The 17,074-nt window shown below is 59.8% G+C and overlaps 2 protein-coding genes across 5 annotated transcripts; one reads left to right on the top strand and one right to left on the bottom strand.

The window, feature by feature from the left end:
- Nucleotides 1-950: 950 nt before the first annotated feature.
- Nucleotides 951-11,988, top strand: PNKP (polynucleotide kinase 3'-phosphatase). 3 transcript variants are annotated; one of them, XM_026014152.2, is made up of 19 exons: nt 951-1,087; nt 1,353-1,516; nt 2,141-2,187; nt 2,596-2,895; nt 3,565-3,644; nt 3,724-3,781; nt 3,877-3,984; nt 4,295-4,366; nt 5,336-5,384; nt 5,463-5,533; nt 5,618-5,710; nt 5,785-5,881; nt 5,968-6,029; nt 6,195-6,304; nt 6,384-6,471; nt 6,555-6,616; nt 6,709-7,244; nt 7,380-7,541; nt 8,312-11,988. In XM_026014152.2, the coding sequence occupies exons 2-17, from the start codon at nt 1,366-1,368 to the stop codon at nt 6,824-6,826; spliced, it is 1,566 nt and encodes a 521-aa protein (XP_025869937.1). In that variant the 5' UTR covers nt 951-1,087; nt 1,353-1,365; the 3' UTR covers nt 6,827-7,244; nt 7,380-7,541; nt 8,312-11,988. The 3 variants fall into 3 exon arrangements, with proteins under 3 accessions (XP_025869937.1, XP_025869936.1, XP_072613441.1); XM_026014151.2 differs by having other exon boundaries at nt 962-1,072; XM_072757340.1 differs by having other exon boundaries at nt 962-1,072; nt 7,352-7,541.
- Nucleotides 7,722-16,724, bottom strand: PTOV1 (PTOV1 extended AT-hook containing adaptor protein). Of its 2 annotated transcripts, none has more exons than XM_072757347.1 (13): nt 16,380-16,724; nt 13,694-13,831; nt 13,472-13,554; nt 13,339-13,396; nt 13,133-13,240; nt 11,390-11,545; nt 10,732-10,818; nt 10,558-10,631; nt 10,422-10,479; nt 9,982-10,086; nt 8,285-8,482; nt 8,115-8,184; nt 7,722-7,862 (listed from the first exon to the last, which is right to left on the bottom strand). In XM_072757347.1, exons 1-12 carry the CDS (start codon nt 16,548-16,550, stop codon nt 8,173-8,175), a joined length of 1,248 nt encoding a protein of 415 aa, XP_072613448.1. In that variant the 5' UTR covers nt 16,551-16,724; the 3' UTR covers nt 7,722-7,862; nt 8,115-8,172. The 2 variants fall into 2 exon arrangements, with proteins under 2 accessions (XP_072613448.1, XP_025869938.2); XM_026014153.2 differs by having other exon boundaries at nt 7,725-7,958; nt 16,380-16,685.
- Between the last annotated feature and the right edge of the window lie 350 nt (nt 16,725-17,074).

The following is a 17,074-nucleotide window of genomic DNA, read 5'->3' as shown; positions in this document are numbered from 1 at the left end:
TGAGTATAGAGTGTGTTCATTCAACACTTTGAAGCCGAATGAGCAGCACCTAGTTGACTTTCAGTGTAAAGTTGGGAGTTGGAATTACTGTTCCCATTTTACAGATAAGAGATTCATGGGGTTGTAGGGGGAAATTCCAGTTCTGTGTGACCACTGATCCCCGATCTTTGGGGGGATGAGTGTTGGAATGTGAATGGTCTTCAAAGCATCAGTGTTTGGAATCCACTCAGTCCCGACAGCCAGAAGCGACCAGCTGAGGCCAGAAGTTTTCTGCCTAATATAAGACAGCTGAAAATTAGAGAACAAATGGCACCTGGTCCGAAGTCTGGCTGGGCCAAGTAAACCTGGAATCTTCCTCTCCCATCAGACCACCACCTGGGACATGCTAGCGATAGACAAGACTTAAACAGAACTGCCAATCAACCACTTTTATAAGACTAGTTCCATCTAGTAACTCTTCCTAGTAACCCCATGAAGGAGAAACGATTATTCTCACTTTAAAGATGAGAAAATTGGGATCCCTGGGTGGCGCTAGTGGTTTAGCGCCTGCCTTTGGCCCAGGGCGCGATCCTGGAGACCCAGGATCGAATCCCACGTCGGGCTCCCGGTGCATGGAGCCTGCTTCTCCCTATGTCTCTGCCTCTCTCTCTGACTATCATAAAATAAAAAATAAAGATGAGAAAATTGCAGTATTGAAGGTCAGGGCTGCTGTCGGGGGTGGACATTTCCTGGACTGATGATCTTCAAATGAAAAAGAAGTGTGTCCCGCTGTAACTAAGGGAATGAAATGTTAAAAGAGTTCAAGGTGGAAAGAGGAAAATCTGTGAACAGAGGACCCACACCCCCTACTGGTCGGAGCCTCCCACTGCTGCAGGAGAGAGGAAGGTCAGAGCCGCGGAGGGCCCGAAGGAGCAGGTGGTCTGAGAAGGGGCGGGGCTTCCGTCGTAGGCGGAGCCAAAGCCCTGCCCCCTTCCGTAGGCGAGTCATTTCCGTCCGCCGAGGAACAGAGAAAGCAGCCGGCGAGTTGTGGGCAGAGCGCCTCGGGCAGGAGTTCCCTGGTCGCAAGTGGGAAGTGAGTCCCGGTCCGGTACGGTGATTGCGGGGCCGAGCTGGGGGTGGGCGCGAGGTTCTTGGCTTTTGCCCTGGAATGTCCCGGTCGGGACTCTCCGCGGGACTGAGCGGGGCGTCGTCGCCTGGGAAACGGCGCGAGCCAGAGGCCGGCGAGGGGGTGGGATTTCCGGAGCCCTAAGCGGAAGATTGGGAGAGTCCTGGTGGAGGGGGCGGGGGGAGGCGGGACTTGCTGTAGCAGTTTGAGGGCGTTCTGCCACTCAAACCTGTTTACTTCCCCTTAGGCTGGCTCCTGGGATGGCCGAGGTGGAGATCCAGGGCCGCCTGTGGCTGGAGAGTCCCCCTGGGGGAGCGCCTCCCATCTTCCTGCCCTCGGACGGGCAAGCCCTTGTCCTGGGCCGGGGACCCTTGACCCAGGTTACCGACCGGAAGTGCTCCAGAAACCAAGGTGGGCGGGGCCGTAGCTGTAGGGATTGTGGCTCGCTCTGGAGCGTGAACGTGCTCTGCGGGAATGGTGGGCAGCCGGTGCAGTAAGGGAGCTGCTTGGCCGCCAGGCGAGATTGCGTGGTGTAGCTCGTCCTGAAATTAGGTGCCCTCGGGGGAGCATAAGAAGAGAACTGCTGTGCCTGGTCTGGAACTAGCCAGACCCCTTAGTGGGGAGACAGTTGTCAGAGGACGATGCTCACAGGAAGGCTTAAGTCAGGTCATGACCCTTGCCAAGGAGAGAGCCGATGCTACGGTGAGAAGTAGTGGTTGCTAAGCAGGGCGAGGTGGTAACGAGCGTAGCCCAGGACCTGCACCCAGTCACACGCCTCATCAAGGAGAAATCAGTTCTGTACAGAAGAATGCCTCCTGCCGCTGGGCGAGGACCGGCGTCACAGGCAGTTCTGAGGCCTCTCTCTGACTACTGCATGTAAAGAGAGAGCCGATCCCATTTAGAAATAAAGTGCTCTCCCGTCCCGAATGGCCTGAATGTCCCCATCCTGTGGCCTGAAGCTGGCCAAGCTCCCCAGTAGTGAGGAAGGCCGTCGCACAAGGATGCACATTCTCACTCCACCCTCTCAACCCTCAGTGGAGCTGGTCGCAAACCCCAGGACCAGGACCGTGGCAGTGAAACAGGTACCAGTTGCTCAGCAAGGCGCAGCGAGGCCTGGGGGAGGAGTGGCAGCCCAGCAGGGAGCAGGCTCAAAAACCGGTTTGAGGGAAGGGGACGTGGCCAGCAGAGAAGGTTCGGGGTATTGCCTTTTTCAACGCGTATCCATCCACGTTTGAATTGGGTTAAGGCTGGACGACCGTAACTCTTCCACGTCCCTGATTGGTGGTACGCAGTGAGGAGGCGGGGCTTAAGGGTCTGATTGGCAGGTGGGGGAAGGCTGTCCTTCCTCTAATTCGTGGAGGTTCCGGTTGGGGGCCGGAGCCAATCCCGGCTCCTCCTCCTCCTCCTCCTCCTCCTCCTCCTCCTCCTCCTCCTCCTCCTCCTCCTCCTTTTCTCTGTCTCTCTCTGTCTCTCTCTGTCTCTCTCTGCAGCTGGGAATTAACCCCTCAACTGCTGGGACCCAGAAGCTGAGTCCGGGATCAGAAGGTTCTCTGAGGGTGGGGGACACGCTGTATTTGGTCAACGGCCTCCACCCGCTAACCCTGCGCTGGGAAGAGGCCCACACGCCTGTATCCCAGCAAGACACTCCACCCGGCACCCCTCCTGTGGCTCCCCACGAGGCAGAGGCTGTTGAGCCACAGAAAAAACGGATGCGGAAGTCATCCCCGGGCTGGGAGAATTTCGAGAAGCTGCTAGTGTTTACAGCACCGGGGGTGAAGCCTCGGAGCAAGGTGAGAGCCAAGCTGAGGGAGCCACATGGAGTTGGGGCTGAATGATGTGTGCTGTGTGCCCCTGGGGCATTCAACCTCTCTTAGCTGGCACTTTTTTGAGAAGTGGATCTGATGACAAGTTCAGAGGGTGTTGTAAGCTCTGGGGGCATTGATGTATGTCAGCTCCTGCTTGAGCCCCAGAAAGCACAGTAGTGAACACCATCATTTTCACAGGGACCCAGAGACCTGACCTCACAGTCCCCCCATCCCCCCCGCCCCCCAGTCCCCTGTAAAGTAATAAACCCAGAAAAGCGCATGGCTCAGTCCTCTACGTGTGGTTTGCACCCAACTTCACTCCTGTTTTCATTTTCACTGTTATTAGCCTGAAGTGAAGGCCAGGGCAGGTGGGTGAGTATGACATGAACCCCATTTTAAAGGCTGGCATACCTAGGGGCATAGGAGAAATAGGAGATGGTACAGTGAAGATCTCGGGCTCTGCACTCAGGTGGTAGGGACACATCCTTCCTGTGCCTTCCCCTAAACGTAAGATGTGTAGGCTGTGACTCAGTTTCCCATTCGGTGATGGGCAAGTGGTAATGTCTCTACGTTGCAGAGGTGACGTGATGTAGCCTGTGAGTCGAGATCAGAGGCATAACAGGGTCGCTGTTCCTCTTTTCTTGCTGACATCAGGTGGCTGGCTTTGATTTGGACGGGACCCTCATCACCACACGCTCTGGGAAAGTCTTTCCCACTGGCCCCACCGACTGGAGGTGATAAGAGGCAGATCCAGGGGGTGAGTGAGGCCCCCGTGGGCCCCAGGTCACCTACCTGCTTTCCCACCCACCCTAGGATCTTATACCTGGAGATTCCACGTAAGCTCCGGGAGCTGGATGCTGAAGGCTACAAGGTGTGTGCACTTTTGTGCATGGAGACCAGGCCACAGGGAGGCCGGGGCCCCGGTGAGAAGGGCACCAGGTGACATCCCTATGCTTCCCCCCCCAGCTGGTGATCTTCACCAACCAGATGGCCATTGGGCGCGGGAAGCTGCCGGCAGAGGAGTTCAAGGCTAAAGTGGAGGCTGTGGTGGAGAAACTGGGCCTCCCCTTTCAGGTATGGCTGCAAGGGAGCTTGAGTCATAGAGGGTGGGGGACAGGGACCCAGACAGAGGCAGGGACAGAGTTAGTGTCACGGCGTCAGACCGTGACAGAGAGGAGGGAACAGAGACCCAGGGAGAAGGTATACGCACCAGGGGGGCAGTGGAGGCCCCCCGGCAGGGTTATGCTGGTAGAAACCCATCATAAATGGGTTCTTGGGCATCTGGAGTCCTCTGGGTTGGTGAAGGGGTAGCATCTCTGGCACCCATGCACCCTTGAAGGATTTGGGGAAGGAGCCCAGGAGGGTGTCTGACCTTCACCCACAGGTGCTGGTGGCCACACACGCCGGCTTGTACCGGAAGCCAGTGATCGGCATGTGGGACCATCTGCAGGAGCAGGTGAGTGGTGGCCTCCCAGTAGCTCCCTTCTTCCCTCACTCAGCCCAGCCTCCCCCTGCCATAGGTCTCTGCTGTTTGGCCACCTCCTCTCTCCTCTTCTCATCTCATTCCCTGGTCCTTGCCTCCTTTTCCACCAGTCCCAGTCTAGGTACAGGTGGACAGCACTCTTCAACTCTGAAGATCAGGATGGTCCAGGGACACATCAGTTGTCCATGTATTCTCTTGTGTGCTTTTGTTCTGAAGCTCAACAGCTTCTTGAGATGAATTTGTTAGCGTATGAGACCTGCTGGGGCTCACATACCAGCGAGGGTGCAGACTAGAGGTGCAGACTGGGTGTGAAATGGTGGGAGTGAAGTGAGGTGAGGCAGGGTTTACCTATAGGGGTTAGGTAGGCCTCTCCAAGGTGCCCTTGGAATTATGAAGCTAGTGAGGGAGGGAGCCTCGCGGGGGAACCTAGGAAGAGCTTCCAGGTGGGAGTAACAGCATGTGTAAAGCGCATGTAAAGGTCCCGAGACAGGGCTATGACTAGTGTGTTCAGGGACAGCGAAGAGGCCTGGGTAGCAGGACCTGAATGGATAATGGGGTAAGGGTGGGGCGTGGGATCAGAGATAGGGCAGGTGTCAGATCCGTGAGGCCTTGTGGGTAAGGTAAGGGCTTCCCTTTTACCCAGCCAGGGGGCAAAGGGATGGGGCCCAGGAGGGCTGGGAGGAGAGGAATCTACAGAAGTGGGAACTGGCACCCCCCCTGGTGGCTGTGTAGGGAACAGACACAACGGGGATGGAACAGTGAAGGGGGGTGGGAAGTGGCCCAGCAGTGGCAGCGCCACCAGGATATGATGCTGAACTCGGGCAGGAGAGGCCAGACGTCAGGCCCAGCTCAGCATCCTCACGACCCCCATTAGTATTCTAGGGGAGCAGGCATGGGAGTGAGTGGGTTCCTTACTGCCTGTTGTCACCTGTCCCTCCCTAGGGCAACGAAGGTGTGCCTGTCTCCATCGGGGACAGCATGTTCGTGGGAGGTAAGGACCCAGGGATGGGGAGTGTGTGGATCCCCTCGGCTGGGCCACTGGTGGACATGGAGCTGTCTTCTGTCCCAGATGCAGCTGGACGACCAGCCAACTGGGCCCCTGGCCGAAAGAAGAAAGACTTCTCTTGTGCAGACCGTCTGGTGAGGCTCCTTTCCCCTGCTGGCTTGGAGCTGTGTCCCCACCTTATCTGACATCTGTGTCCCCTGTCGTCCCCTCCCCCCCAGTTTGCTCTCAACCTTGGCCTGCCCTTCACCACACCAGAGGAGTTCTTTCTCAAGTGGCCCGTTGCCAACTTCGTGCTCCCCACCTTTGACCCGGTGAGGCCCTCGGGGTGGGAGTGGGAGTCGGGAGAGGAGGAGAGGGTCTTGCTCATCACTACCACCCCTCCCAGAGAACCGTCTCCCCCTCGGGGCCGCTGTGCCTCCCGGAGTCCAGCTCCCTCTTGAGCTACGACCCTGAAGTGGTTGTCGCCGTGGGATTTCCTGGGGGTGAGACACCTTGACCCCTTGACCTCAGAAGCCCCAGTCCGGCTCTGGGTCCGTGGGCCCCCACTGACCTTGCCCCTGCCTCACAGCTGGCAAGTCCACCTTCCTCCAAGAGCATCTTGTGTCAGCAGGATACGTGCACGTGAACAGGGTGAGACAGACCCCCCACCCCCATGTGCCCAGGCTGAGCGCAGAGTCCCTGATCCTTCCATCTTCTGTGCCCATTCCCTACCCCACCTAGGTTCTCCCTAGGTGTCTGCTTCCCTTGTTTCTACTGCTCTCTCCCACTCAGGGTCTGTCACCTTGTATCCCCCAGGACACCCTGGGCTCCTGGCAGCGCTGCGTGACCACGTGTGAGAATGCTCTAAAGCAGAGGAAACGGGTTGTGATCGACAACACAAACCCAGACCCTCCGACCCGGGCCAGGTACTGGGCTCCCATGGGCAGCCTCTATAGGGTGGGCTCAGCACCCCTTACCAGCCTGGCCCCTTCCTGGCCCCAACAGGTACATTAAGTGTGCCCAAGACGCAGGTGTGCCCTGCCGCTGCTTCCTCTTCAGCACCACCCTGGAGCACGCGCGCCACAATAACCGGGTAAGCTGGCCCCTGCCCCTGCTGTCCCGACCCCCTCCAGGCCCCCAATTCCCAGACCTAACCCCAACCCCCACCCCCTGCAGTTCCGAGAGATGACGGGCTCCTCTCACGCCCCCGTCTCCGACGTGGTCATGTATGGCTACAGGTAAACACAGAAGCCTAGTGGGGAGGTGAGGAGGTGGGGGGTGGACCGGACCCCAGCTGGGTCTCACCTTCCCCCATCACCCCTGCTGCCAGAAAGCAGTTCGAGGCCCCGACCCTGGCAGAAGGATTTTCGGCAATCCTGGAAATCCCGTTCCGGCTGAACCTGGAGCCTCGGCTCAAACGGCTCTACTGCCAGTTCTCAGAGGGCTGAGCTGCGCCTCCCCCCATTCCCCGCCCCCAATAAATTGTTTTTTTTTTTTAAGCTTGGGCAGCATCATGCTGGAAAGAAGGGAGGTCTACCCAGTGAGGACGGGCACCCGGGCAAGTCCCCAGGGACTGGGGAGCACAGACCTGCCGGGCTCCCAGGCCTCGGGGCACGGACCCCCAGGGATCTGCGCTGAGCTGCGCACTCGGACCACAGGCCTTTCCCAGGGAGGGTAGTTTAGGCTTCCTCAGAACTGTGGCTGTGGGCACCCTAAACAGAGGGTGGGGAATCCAGAGGGGCAGGGCCCAAGGGGGTGCGGAGTGGGGGCGGGGGCTTTTCCCTGCCCGTGGGCTGCCCAGCTGCAGAGCCAGCCAAGGAGCACCCATGATGTGACCCTGAGGACAAGAGCTGGATCCCGAATCTGGTGAGTGAGGAATGGCAGCCCGGACCTGAGCAGTAGGGGGCGCTGCTGAGAGCCCTGCCAGGCCCCAAGCCCCTAGCAAGTCCTGGATGGCCTGTGTTTGCTGCCAGCCAAGTGAGGCCTGTTGAATCCCAAAAGATGGAGAAGAGCAGGCCCTGGGCCCAGGAATACAGCCAGCCAGCTCCAGGGAGGCCCAGGAAGATGGGGCCACCATCCACTGCGTGGGCCAGTCAGCTGAGGACACACCTGCCCCTGAAGGCACAAGCAGCTCTGTAAAGAGTGTCCTTCCTTCTAGCTCAGGTGACCGTGATCTCAAAGGTGGCCTCCCCCAGAAATCAGATGGAAATTCATACTCCTGGGTCCCATCAAGCTGAGGGACTCTAGCCTAGAGCAGGGGGCCTTAGGCCATCAGCCTTCTGGGAACCCATGGCACTCGGCTCCACTGGCATCTCCCCTGCCAAGGCATCTGGACACGGAGCCTAGTGGCCAACGGGCTTTTAAAAGACTTTATTGGGGAAACGTACAGGGGTGGGGACCGTCCGCGGAGACCTCTCCGGACGCTGTCCTCCATCTCGCTGGGCAGTAGCCATCCCCAGGGGCCCCTGCTCAGAAGCATCTGACCTGGGGGCAGGAGGAGAGTGGGAGGGCCTGGACAGGGCCTCCCAGCACCCCATGGGCCCTCCAATCCCAGCCTGGAAACCACAGCTTCATCACTTCCTGGGGGAGAGAGGGCTATACTTGCCCAGGAGACCTGGGACTACAAGGCACAGATACGCCTCTCTGCTTGGAACTCCACGCCAGGGTCACATGATCACATCCCAAACCCGGACACCACTGAGGGTCCCTCCTGCGCTCGAGCCGGGTGCTACTCACCAGTTTTGGCGGGGGCCTCGTCTGTGACTCCTGGAGGGGCCCAGCCTGGGGGTGGCCACTACCCCCCCATCTGTGGGGGAGGAAAGTGGGGAGGGGGCATCAGTGGCAGGGGTGGGGGTAAGCAGGGGTAGCTGGGGCAGGGGATTGGGGGGAAGAGCTCGCCACCTCACCCCGCGCTGCTGCTGCTCCTGCTCCAGGTTCCGCTGCAGGACCTGCTGCTGGTTGGCAATGACACGCCGGATGCCGTTGACGAAGTTGCTCTGGTCATGGGGGATGAGGCCAATGAAGATCTTCTTCTCCGACGAGTACAGGAGCATGAGCACGCGCACCTCGCACGATGCCTTGTAGGAAAAGTGCACGCAGCCGGCCTGGTGGGCGCAGAGCAGGCGGGTCATGGTCGGACCACCCCACCCCCCACTCCCCACCAGCCTCAGGGGCTCAAGCACAGGCCAGTGCTCCTGAGACCTGAAGCACACGGCGCACCAATGCATCCTGAAAGCCGTCCTCATACCCCTGGTGTCACTCCTGCTCGGGGACAAGGGGACACAAACCAACAACAGCCCAGGGACCGATGGGCTCTGCACAGAGGGACTGAGGAGCTGGCAGCACCACAGCCAAGCTCCCCACTAGCAGACAGGCAAGCACGCAGAGCTGCCCCACAGCACCTGGTGGCTGTGACCCACGGAGGCCACGCGAGATGCACAGGCCGATCAGGCCCCAGGAAGCCCAGCACTAAGATCCCCCACGTGCAGCCCTGGAGCAGCTGAAGTGCTGACCGTGAGCCCCCCACTGGCAGGGACCCTGCTGTCGTGTCTTCCCCTACCCCCCACCCCAGCCCTGAGACATGGCTGAAGTAGCAGCAGTGATGCCTGCTCGAAGGAAGAGGCCCAAGGGCCAGGGCTGTTCTACTGGACAACCTCCCCACAAAAGACTCTCCATAGCCCAGGCCACCACCCCCCTACAGGCGGGCAAACTGAGGCTCAGAGCTGGAGGACTCACAGCAAGCCCCTGGAACCAGAAGGGCCAAGCCCTCCCTGTGCCTTACCTTGGGGGACCATGGTGGCAGGTGCCCAGAGGGAAGCCCTTCCAAAGCGCGCCTGCCCCGCACACCTACCTGAGCGGCCGCAGCACACAGGGAGTGGGGCCTCTGCAGGCTCCCCTGAGGAACTCTGCTGCTCAATTTTTTTTTTTTTTTTTTAATGCAAAAGAAACACGTGGGCTTCCCCTCAGCGCACAGTGGCAGGGCTGCAGTCAGATGGGCTGCAGGACAGACGCTGGCCCGGTGCAGCGATGCCCAGAGTGCACGGACAGTGGTGCTTCATGAGCACCAGAGCACAACACGCCTCGCCTCACAGATGGAGAAACTGAGGCCAGTGCTCTGAGGGCTGGGACTGGAAGCAGGTGGCCCTCCCTGCCTGGCAAGGTGCCTCCAGGAGCCTTGGGTTTTCCTCTAGAAAATGGGCATGGACAGTGGCTCCTTGTCCCCAGGGAGAGCAGGAGGAAGGCCCTGGGGGCACCGGATCTTCGCTCCATGGTACCAGCTCCTTGACACTGAGTCAATCCTGGAGGCCTGCACCAGGCGGGGTGCACATCCCAGCCTCAGGCACTACCTCTGGGCCTCAGTTTCCCCATCTGTAAAATGGGGTCAGGACAGCACAGAGCCTCAGGGAGTCATGTGGCCTGAGAGGCAGCACGTGTCCAAACACAAGGCCAACCTGCTGTCACTGGGGGGCCACCCCTGCACACTCCCCCAAGCTGGTCTGGAGGAACGGTCACAGGCTCTCATCTCCTAGTTCTTAAACCCAAAAGGGAACCGGCCCTATGCGCCCCAGCCAGGCCCTCCTTGTCAGCCCCTTGCCCCACTCACAAAGCCATTGTCCATGATCCGGCACAGGCTCTTCAGCGTCTCCAGGTCCTTGGTGAAGTGGAACTGGACCAGGCGCGAATTCCGAAACAGTGGTACCAGGGTGGTCTGCAGGGAAGGCGGTATGGCTCCATGACAAAGGAACCCTGAGCGAGCCACAGCCACACTGTCCTGCCTCTGCACGGTCCCCACATGGCAGCTGCCACTGCCTCCATAGGCCTCACCCCGACGGACCACCTTGGACGGTTCCCGAGAGTGACCCCTTCATCAAGCCAGTCTCCACACCTGTCTGCCTGCACTTGTTGGATGGACCAGCCACTGGGCCCTTGCACATGCTCTCTAGAAGGTTCTCTAGCTTTTCTTTAGGGAAAGCACTGTGGCCCCAAGGCCTACACCAGCTGTCTCACAGGTGGGGCGGGCCCAGGGCCTCCCTTCACTCTCACCAGCAGCTGCTGTGGGATGAGCTGCATGTACAGCTTCCTTGGCCACTGCTCAGTCCTCCTGCGGGGCATGAGGGGACCAGGGTCAGGAAGCCAGGCCTCGACAAGACCCTGCCTTGGCCCCCAGCCCGACACTCACAGGATCTCCCCTTGGTTCACGTAGACATGTGATGGCAGCCACCTCTTGGACCGACTGTTGGGCTCAGGCCTGGGCTTTTGGGGAGAGGAAGAAAGTTACATCAGCAGTGGGAGGTGCCCCAGTCAGCAAGGATGCACTGGTCTTATGGGCACCCAGGTACCCCCCAGGACTCACCTCTTGCCACTCCATGACTCCACTCCACGCTAGGAACTTGTTGTTGACGATCTGCACCGGGCCCGCGACACCACCAGGGCCCACTGCCTGTGGGAGCAAAAGCAGGGGACCAGTGCCCAGGAGCACTCCAGGGGAGGCTTCTGGGAAACCTCCGCACTGACCCCAGGACCCTCACCCCCAGCTTCCTCTCCAGATCCTCAGCCTCCAGACAGCCCACAGTCCCAGAGGACTCCCCCGCCCCCCATGCTGGCCCTGTCCTTCACCTGCTGGAGACCTCCCATGGCTCCCAAAAGCCCTGAAAACAAGTCTCAGATGCTCAACCTGGGGTACCAAGCCCAAAGGGTCTGCCTCTAAGACTGAACAGCCCCATAGTTCACTGTACCCAACAGAGACACACTGCTGGAGAGGAGGACAATATTCATAAATAACTTGCAAGGGGTGAGCCACAACACAGCCCCCCTCCAGAGCCTTCCAGCCAGCCATACAGCGTTCCCCACAAGTGGCCTTCGTGCCTGCCTATCCACGTCCCTGCTCTGCTCCCACATGGGTGTCCCTCCTGTCAGCGACCATGGTCATCCCCACCCCCCCCTTGCTCTTCAAGGCCTCATTGACCTGTCCACTGCCTGGGACCCGAGGGCTGGGCTCCGCCAGCACCAACCTGTTTGCGCGTGGTGATGACCTGCCGGATGGCATTGACGAAGCCGCTCTGGTCGTAGGGGATGAGGCCCATGAAGATCTTCTTCTTGGACGAGTACAGGAGCATGAGTACGCGCACCTCGCAGGGGGAGATGTGGGGAAAGAGCATACACCCCGCCTGGGAGGGGCGGGGAGCAGGAAGGCAGTGAGGCACCCTGGGGCACTGCCGCCCACCCCTCCAAGCTAACCTGAGGCTGCTCTGTCCTCAAAGTCAACACCAAAGAGAAGCCGGAGACCAAAACATGTTGCAAGAGGAGGTGACCGGGCATCTCCGGGTCTCCCCTCCTGGGCAATCTGTGGTCTGGTGCAAGGAGCCTGAGAGGGATGCATCTCCCACCCCTGTCCCCCTCTGAATGCCAGCCCCGTCTCTTAGAGCAGGACCCGCCTGCTAACCAGGCCAGAACGGCCTCCAGGGAGGCCCTGGGCACAGACCCAGCTCTGCTTCCTCCTAGCTGGGTGCTCAGACACAAATCCCCTATTCCCGGACCTCAGTTTTCCCATCTGTAAAATGGTTTCACAGGAGCCTCCAGAGACAGCACCACATAAATATTTGTTATTTGAGATGCTAGTGCCTCCTCAGTGGGACATGGGAAGAGCTAGGAGTCTGACAGACCAGACTCCTCCCTCGGGGCTGTCAGAACAAAGGGGCGTATGCTTCGGAGAATACCCCACGCTGCCTGCCTGACATCTCTTGTTGCTCAGGGAACTTGCCCCCAACCTTCCTGGACCTCCACACAGCTGGTCTCCCCAGACCTACAACTAGGGCCAGGAGCAGAACATGCCAGGTGGCAGAAGAAGTGCGCTGACCTGTCATTCTTATGGCCTGAAGGCCCCATTAGCCAGGCAGATAGCAGGTCCCCCGCAGAGTGGTGCTGAGTTAAGGGGTGACCAGTCAAGCAAAAGACCCTGCACCAATCGACCCCTGGTCTGGACAGACCCTGAGGAAACAGGATCTGCATGGACATGGGGGATCGTGGCCCACCCAGGACCTGGAGATAGGGCTGGAGAAGGTGCTGTGACCAGAGACTGGAGGGGACCCTAGAAATGAGTCCTAGGGTGTCCTGGGCAGATAACCTCCTACTAGCATCTATACCCTTCCACAACCAGACCCCGGGAGAGGGGGTCACTGGCTGATACCAGGACCTCCATGAGAGGAGGTCCAGACCGGGGAGGGGTGGGGTGGGTGGGTACAGAGACCACCCTGGGTTTCAGTCCCTGCGTGCCCTGCACCACAGCCTCACCAGCTCAGGTCTACAGGGTGTCTGCCTCACTTCCCACAGGCTGACTTCTCTAGCCTAAGGAGGGAGTCCCACCATGAAGCCCCATTTGCCAGATGAGGAAACAGCCCCAGCACAGAGGACACCCCCATCCCGACTCACCTCCTCCCCCAGCCACCTTCCATTAGCAGGTCCCTGACAGTGCTGGGCCCCCACAGGGTCCTGGGAGAGCCAGCCCTGGACCTCCACTCTCTCACATCCCTGTCCGCTCCCCGCCCAGCCAAGCTACAGGAGCCCGAGGCAGGTGCTCTTACAGACAGAGACTGAGACACCACCAAGAGGACACCCCTGGACCCCTCAGGAGGGATGTCCTGGGACCCTGCCTGGGGTGGTCCCTGCAGAGCCCTGTCTCCTGCTGTCCTCTGTCACCAAGGCACTCAGGAGTCCTTGTCCTCACCACCACCCGCCCCGGGACCCACTCTACTCACGAAGCCGTTGCCCATCACGCGGCAGAGCCCCTTGAGAGAGTCGCAGTCTCTGTTGGTGAAGTGGAACTGCGCCAGCTGGGAGTTGCGGAACAGGGGGCCCAGGGTGGTCTGGCGGCAACACAGGAACCTCTGGGTTACTCTGGGGCTGCAGGGTCTCCGGGGAGCGGGCTGGGGGGCTTGGGGGGGAGGCTGGAGGAGGGTTTTACCAGCAGCTGCTGCGGGATGAGCTGCATGATCAGCTTCTGGGGCCACTGGTCCGTCTCCCTGCAGGGAGAGGGGGCAGAGGGTCAAGGGAGGCCCCCCTGCCATCCACCCCCCTGCCTGCCCATCACTACTCACAGGTTCTCGCCCTGATTCACGTAGGCCTGGCAGGGGAGGGCTCGCTTCAGCTTTGCAGTAGAGTCGGAGTAGGGCCTGCGCTTCTGTCGTGGGGGGGAGGGGGGGCGGTCACTGGACACAACCTAGATGCCTCAGCGTGCCCCACCCACAGGGGCAACCGGGACCCTTGGGGCCAGCTCCCAGCCCCCTCGGGGACTCACAAGGGGACCTGGCACAGCTCACCTCCTGCCACTCGAGGACGCCACTCCAGGCCAGCAGCTTGTTGCTGAGCCGGTGCTCACCTACGGCCAGGCCCCCGAGGGCGAGCCCAGGAGAGGAGGGCCCGATGGGACCCAAGGCGCCGAAGACCCGAGCACCTTGCTGCAGCAGAGGAGAGCAGGGAAACTGAGGCTGAGGGACCCACAAGGACAGGCTGTCCCCCCACATCTGTGGATTTGGATTCACACCCAAATCCCCCCTCAGAAACTCCCAGGGTCACATCCAAACCCTGTGCCAGGGGTCAGGACCCCAAGCGACTGACCTCCACATCCTCTTCCTGCCACAACTCCAGAACCAGGGCCCCCACCATCCCACTTGTCACCTCAACACTGATCTGTTTCCCCTTCCAGACTTTGCTCCAGCTGTGTTCTCTGCTTACAATGTCATCCCACCTGCTTCAGAAGATGCTGTCCACTCACTCACACCCCCAGCCCAATCAACTCTTGGTCCCTCTGTCCTGACTCAACTCACAAACCAGGTCTCTAGGTCCAGGGCCTCCTTGAAGCACCCCCACTCCAATGCACAGGCCAGCCTGGACACACTGGTTTGCCCCAACCTGCCCATGCTCAAAATTCTTCCAAAGCTCCCCATGGCCCTCCAGAAGTCTGGACTCTCCTCTCTAGTTCCTGCCAGCCCTTCCAGGCAGTCACAGACCCTCCTGCCCTCTAGTTTGACCCCAGCGGGATGGAGATAAAGCGAAGCACAGAACAGAACCATCCAGGGAGGCCAGGAGACCTTCAGAAGAGAGAGTGTAACAACACCTGGAGGGATCTCAAACACAACATCTTGAGAGCATCTGAGGAACACAGGGAGAACGTTCCAGCAATAAAGCCAAGGAAAGCTACACGTTCTACTCTTCACAGGGCACTCTCCCAGGTATCTTTTTTCTAAACCAAAAACATCTCAAGGCAAACAAGGGAAGGCTTTGGAACAGGCTGGCAGCAAGAAACCCCTGAAAACCTCACTCATAAATGCCTTGGAGCAGCAAGAGAAATCGTAACAGTTGTTACTTTTCATCTGACTACTAACAGGTATTCTCTGCATTTCCTACAAAGCACACAAATGTCTTTTGTCCCAGGACAACAGACAAGAAAAGTTGTATCTTATGGGACTTAAGAAGCAAGCAAAAACAAAACAAAACAAAAACCCAAACCTGCATGTCCTTCAACTGGGTGGCTGATTCTGGAATTTGGGCAAAAGTAACAGATTAGGGAGAAAACCAGAGAGCATCTTGGTGTAAGGACAGGTTGGCGAGCGTTCAGTGCTAGACCGCATCTGAGATGCAGAACAGGGGCATTGGGGCCCTCGCTTTGAAGGTGCCACAAGTGGGGCGCAGAGCATCTGAGCATCAGGACTTAGAGCACACAGCCCTTTGGAAATCCAGGTGAACGCATTTAAGGACCCAGGCAGCGTAAGCTGCAGGAACACGTGCCTAAAAGTCCGCTTTGTCTGGAGGGCAAACTGCTCATGTAGGCTTCGAAGGATGTTTAGGTCTAGAATGTAAAGACCAGGAACAGTTACCTAGAAGCCTGGGTCCACCTGCAGTAACAATGTGGCCCACACCCCGAAGTGGAGGACCACCGTTAAGGACTAGGCTTCCGTGCAATCCTAGAGGAAATCTCCCATCTGGGCAAGTGTGTGCAAAATTTGGCTGTGCCTCCGACATGTGAATTGTTGTTTACTAGGAAGCCTATTTCGAACTTAGGAAGAGAACCAAAACCCTAGGATGCCCGTTGAAGGACCCAGAAAACGCTCTTGAGCAACTAGGTGTGATTGCTGAACTAAGAGGATGAGGCAGTTGGGCGAAGGGGTATGTTTAAGTTTCGGGAGAGGTTCAGAGCCTTGGTATCTCAGGTTTAAGATCCCACGAAGCCGGCTTTAAGACTCGCGCGGGGCTGCCACAGCTCCATGCCATGCACAACGTCGGGGTCAGTTCATGAAAGAGGCGAACTGAGAGCCAGCCTAGGGCGAAAGGCACACCTGGGCAAGCGTGAAAAGTCAGGATGTACAATTTTACTATTCCAGGTACACCTTAAGATTCTTGAGAAGTACGTGTGTATTTGGGGTCTGGGGAGGCGCGTGTAGTTAATAATAAACCTGCGAAGCTAGATGTTTATGTTTGGGCTTGCTGCACTCCGTAAGGGCATCCCACATCTGGGCGGGCGTGCAAATGCAGGGCGCACACGCCACGGGCGCCGTGCAGACGCGCGCGGGCCCGGAGAGCACCCCAGGTGCAACACCTTGGGCACGCGAGCGCAGGACGCGCGGGCCCCTCTCGCCGAGGCCCCCTCCCCCATTTCCAGGTTTCCTGCCGGAAGAGAGACCAACTTTCCAATTGGAAAAACAAGCGTGCACGCCGCCCGCCCCCCACCCCGCGTTTAAATCGGGACGCGGAGTCAGCAGTAATTTGAGCCATCCCCGCCCCCGTACCCCACCCCCGCCACCCCAGCCCAAACGCGCAACAAAGAGGAGAGCCCGGCGCGTACCACCCGGGGGGTTCTACGGGGGAACCCGGCCCCAGGCGGGACCACCCCTAGGGCCACCCGGAGACCCCAGAGAGGAGGGGGCCGCGGACAAAGACCCAAGCCCGGGGGAGGGGCCGGCGGGGGCGGGGCCGTGGAAGGCTCTGGAAAAAAGGCGGGGGGCTCACCATGGGAGGGGCCGAGCGGGCCCGGATCCGCGGCGGCTGCGGGCCGCGGGGGCTGGCGGGCCAGGAGCGCGAGCGGGCGGCGCGCACCGTGAGGGGCCGCGGGGGGCGGCCGCGACCCCCGAGGGGGCCCCCAGCGCCGGAGCGGTGCGGAGCGCGGCGCGGACGGACCATAGCGGGAGCGGACCGAGCGGGCTGGGGGTTGCCACGGGCCGCACGGGGGGCTGCGGGCTCCACCGACTGAGGGGCGCGGGCGCGCGGCTTCGGGGGAGACGGGCTGGACTGTACCAAGCGCGGGGGACGCGCCACAGGAGAGGGGTCGCCGCGGCCAAACCACTGCGGCGAGCGGGGGAGCGAGGCGCGTACCAACAGCGTCCGCGAGGGGGCGTGGCCGGGCCGTACCAAAATAGAGCTGGGGGGCCTCGGGAAACGGAGAGGGTGTGTGGGGCGGGGAACACGGCCATTGGAAGAGGCTCTGGGCGGCTCGGGCTACAGGGGGAGGAACTGAGAAGACGTGAGAGCCACAGCTTCAGGGGGGGTGTGGCGGGAGAGGCCACCGGGACGGTGTAGAGGTGGGGGTTGGTGAACGTAGAAGACGATACCAAGTTGGCTACGAGCTGGGGGATAGGTTTCCAAGAGACCCTATCCCGAGCCCCGGACCCGGGGAACCGGGAGACTACACCAAGAGACCTCGGGAA

The sequence above is a fragment of the Vulpes vulpes genome, chromosome 1 (genome assembly GCF_048418805.1).
Source record: "Vulpes vulpes isolate BD-2025 chromosome 1, VulVul3, whole genome shotgun sequence".
Classification (NCBI taxonomy): domain Eukaryota; kingdom Metazoa; phylum Chordata; class Mammalia; order Carnivora; family Canidae; genus Vulpes; species Vulpes vulpes.
This window is presented reverse-complemented; position numbering and strand designations above follow the sequence as displayed.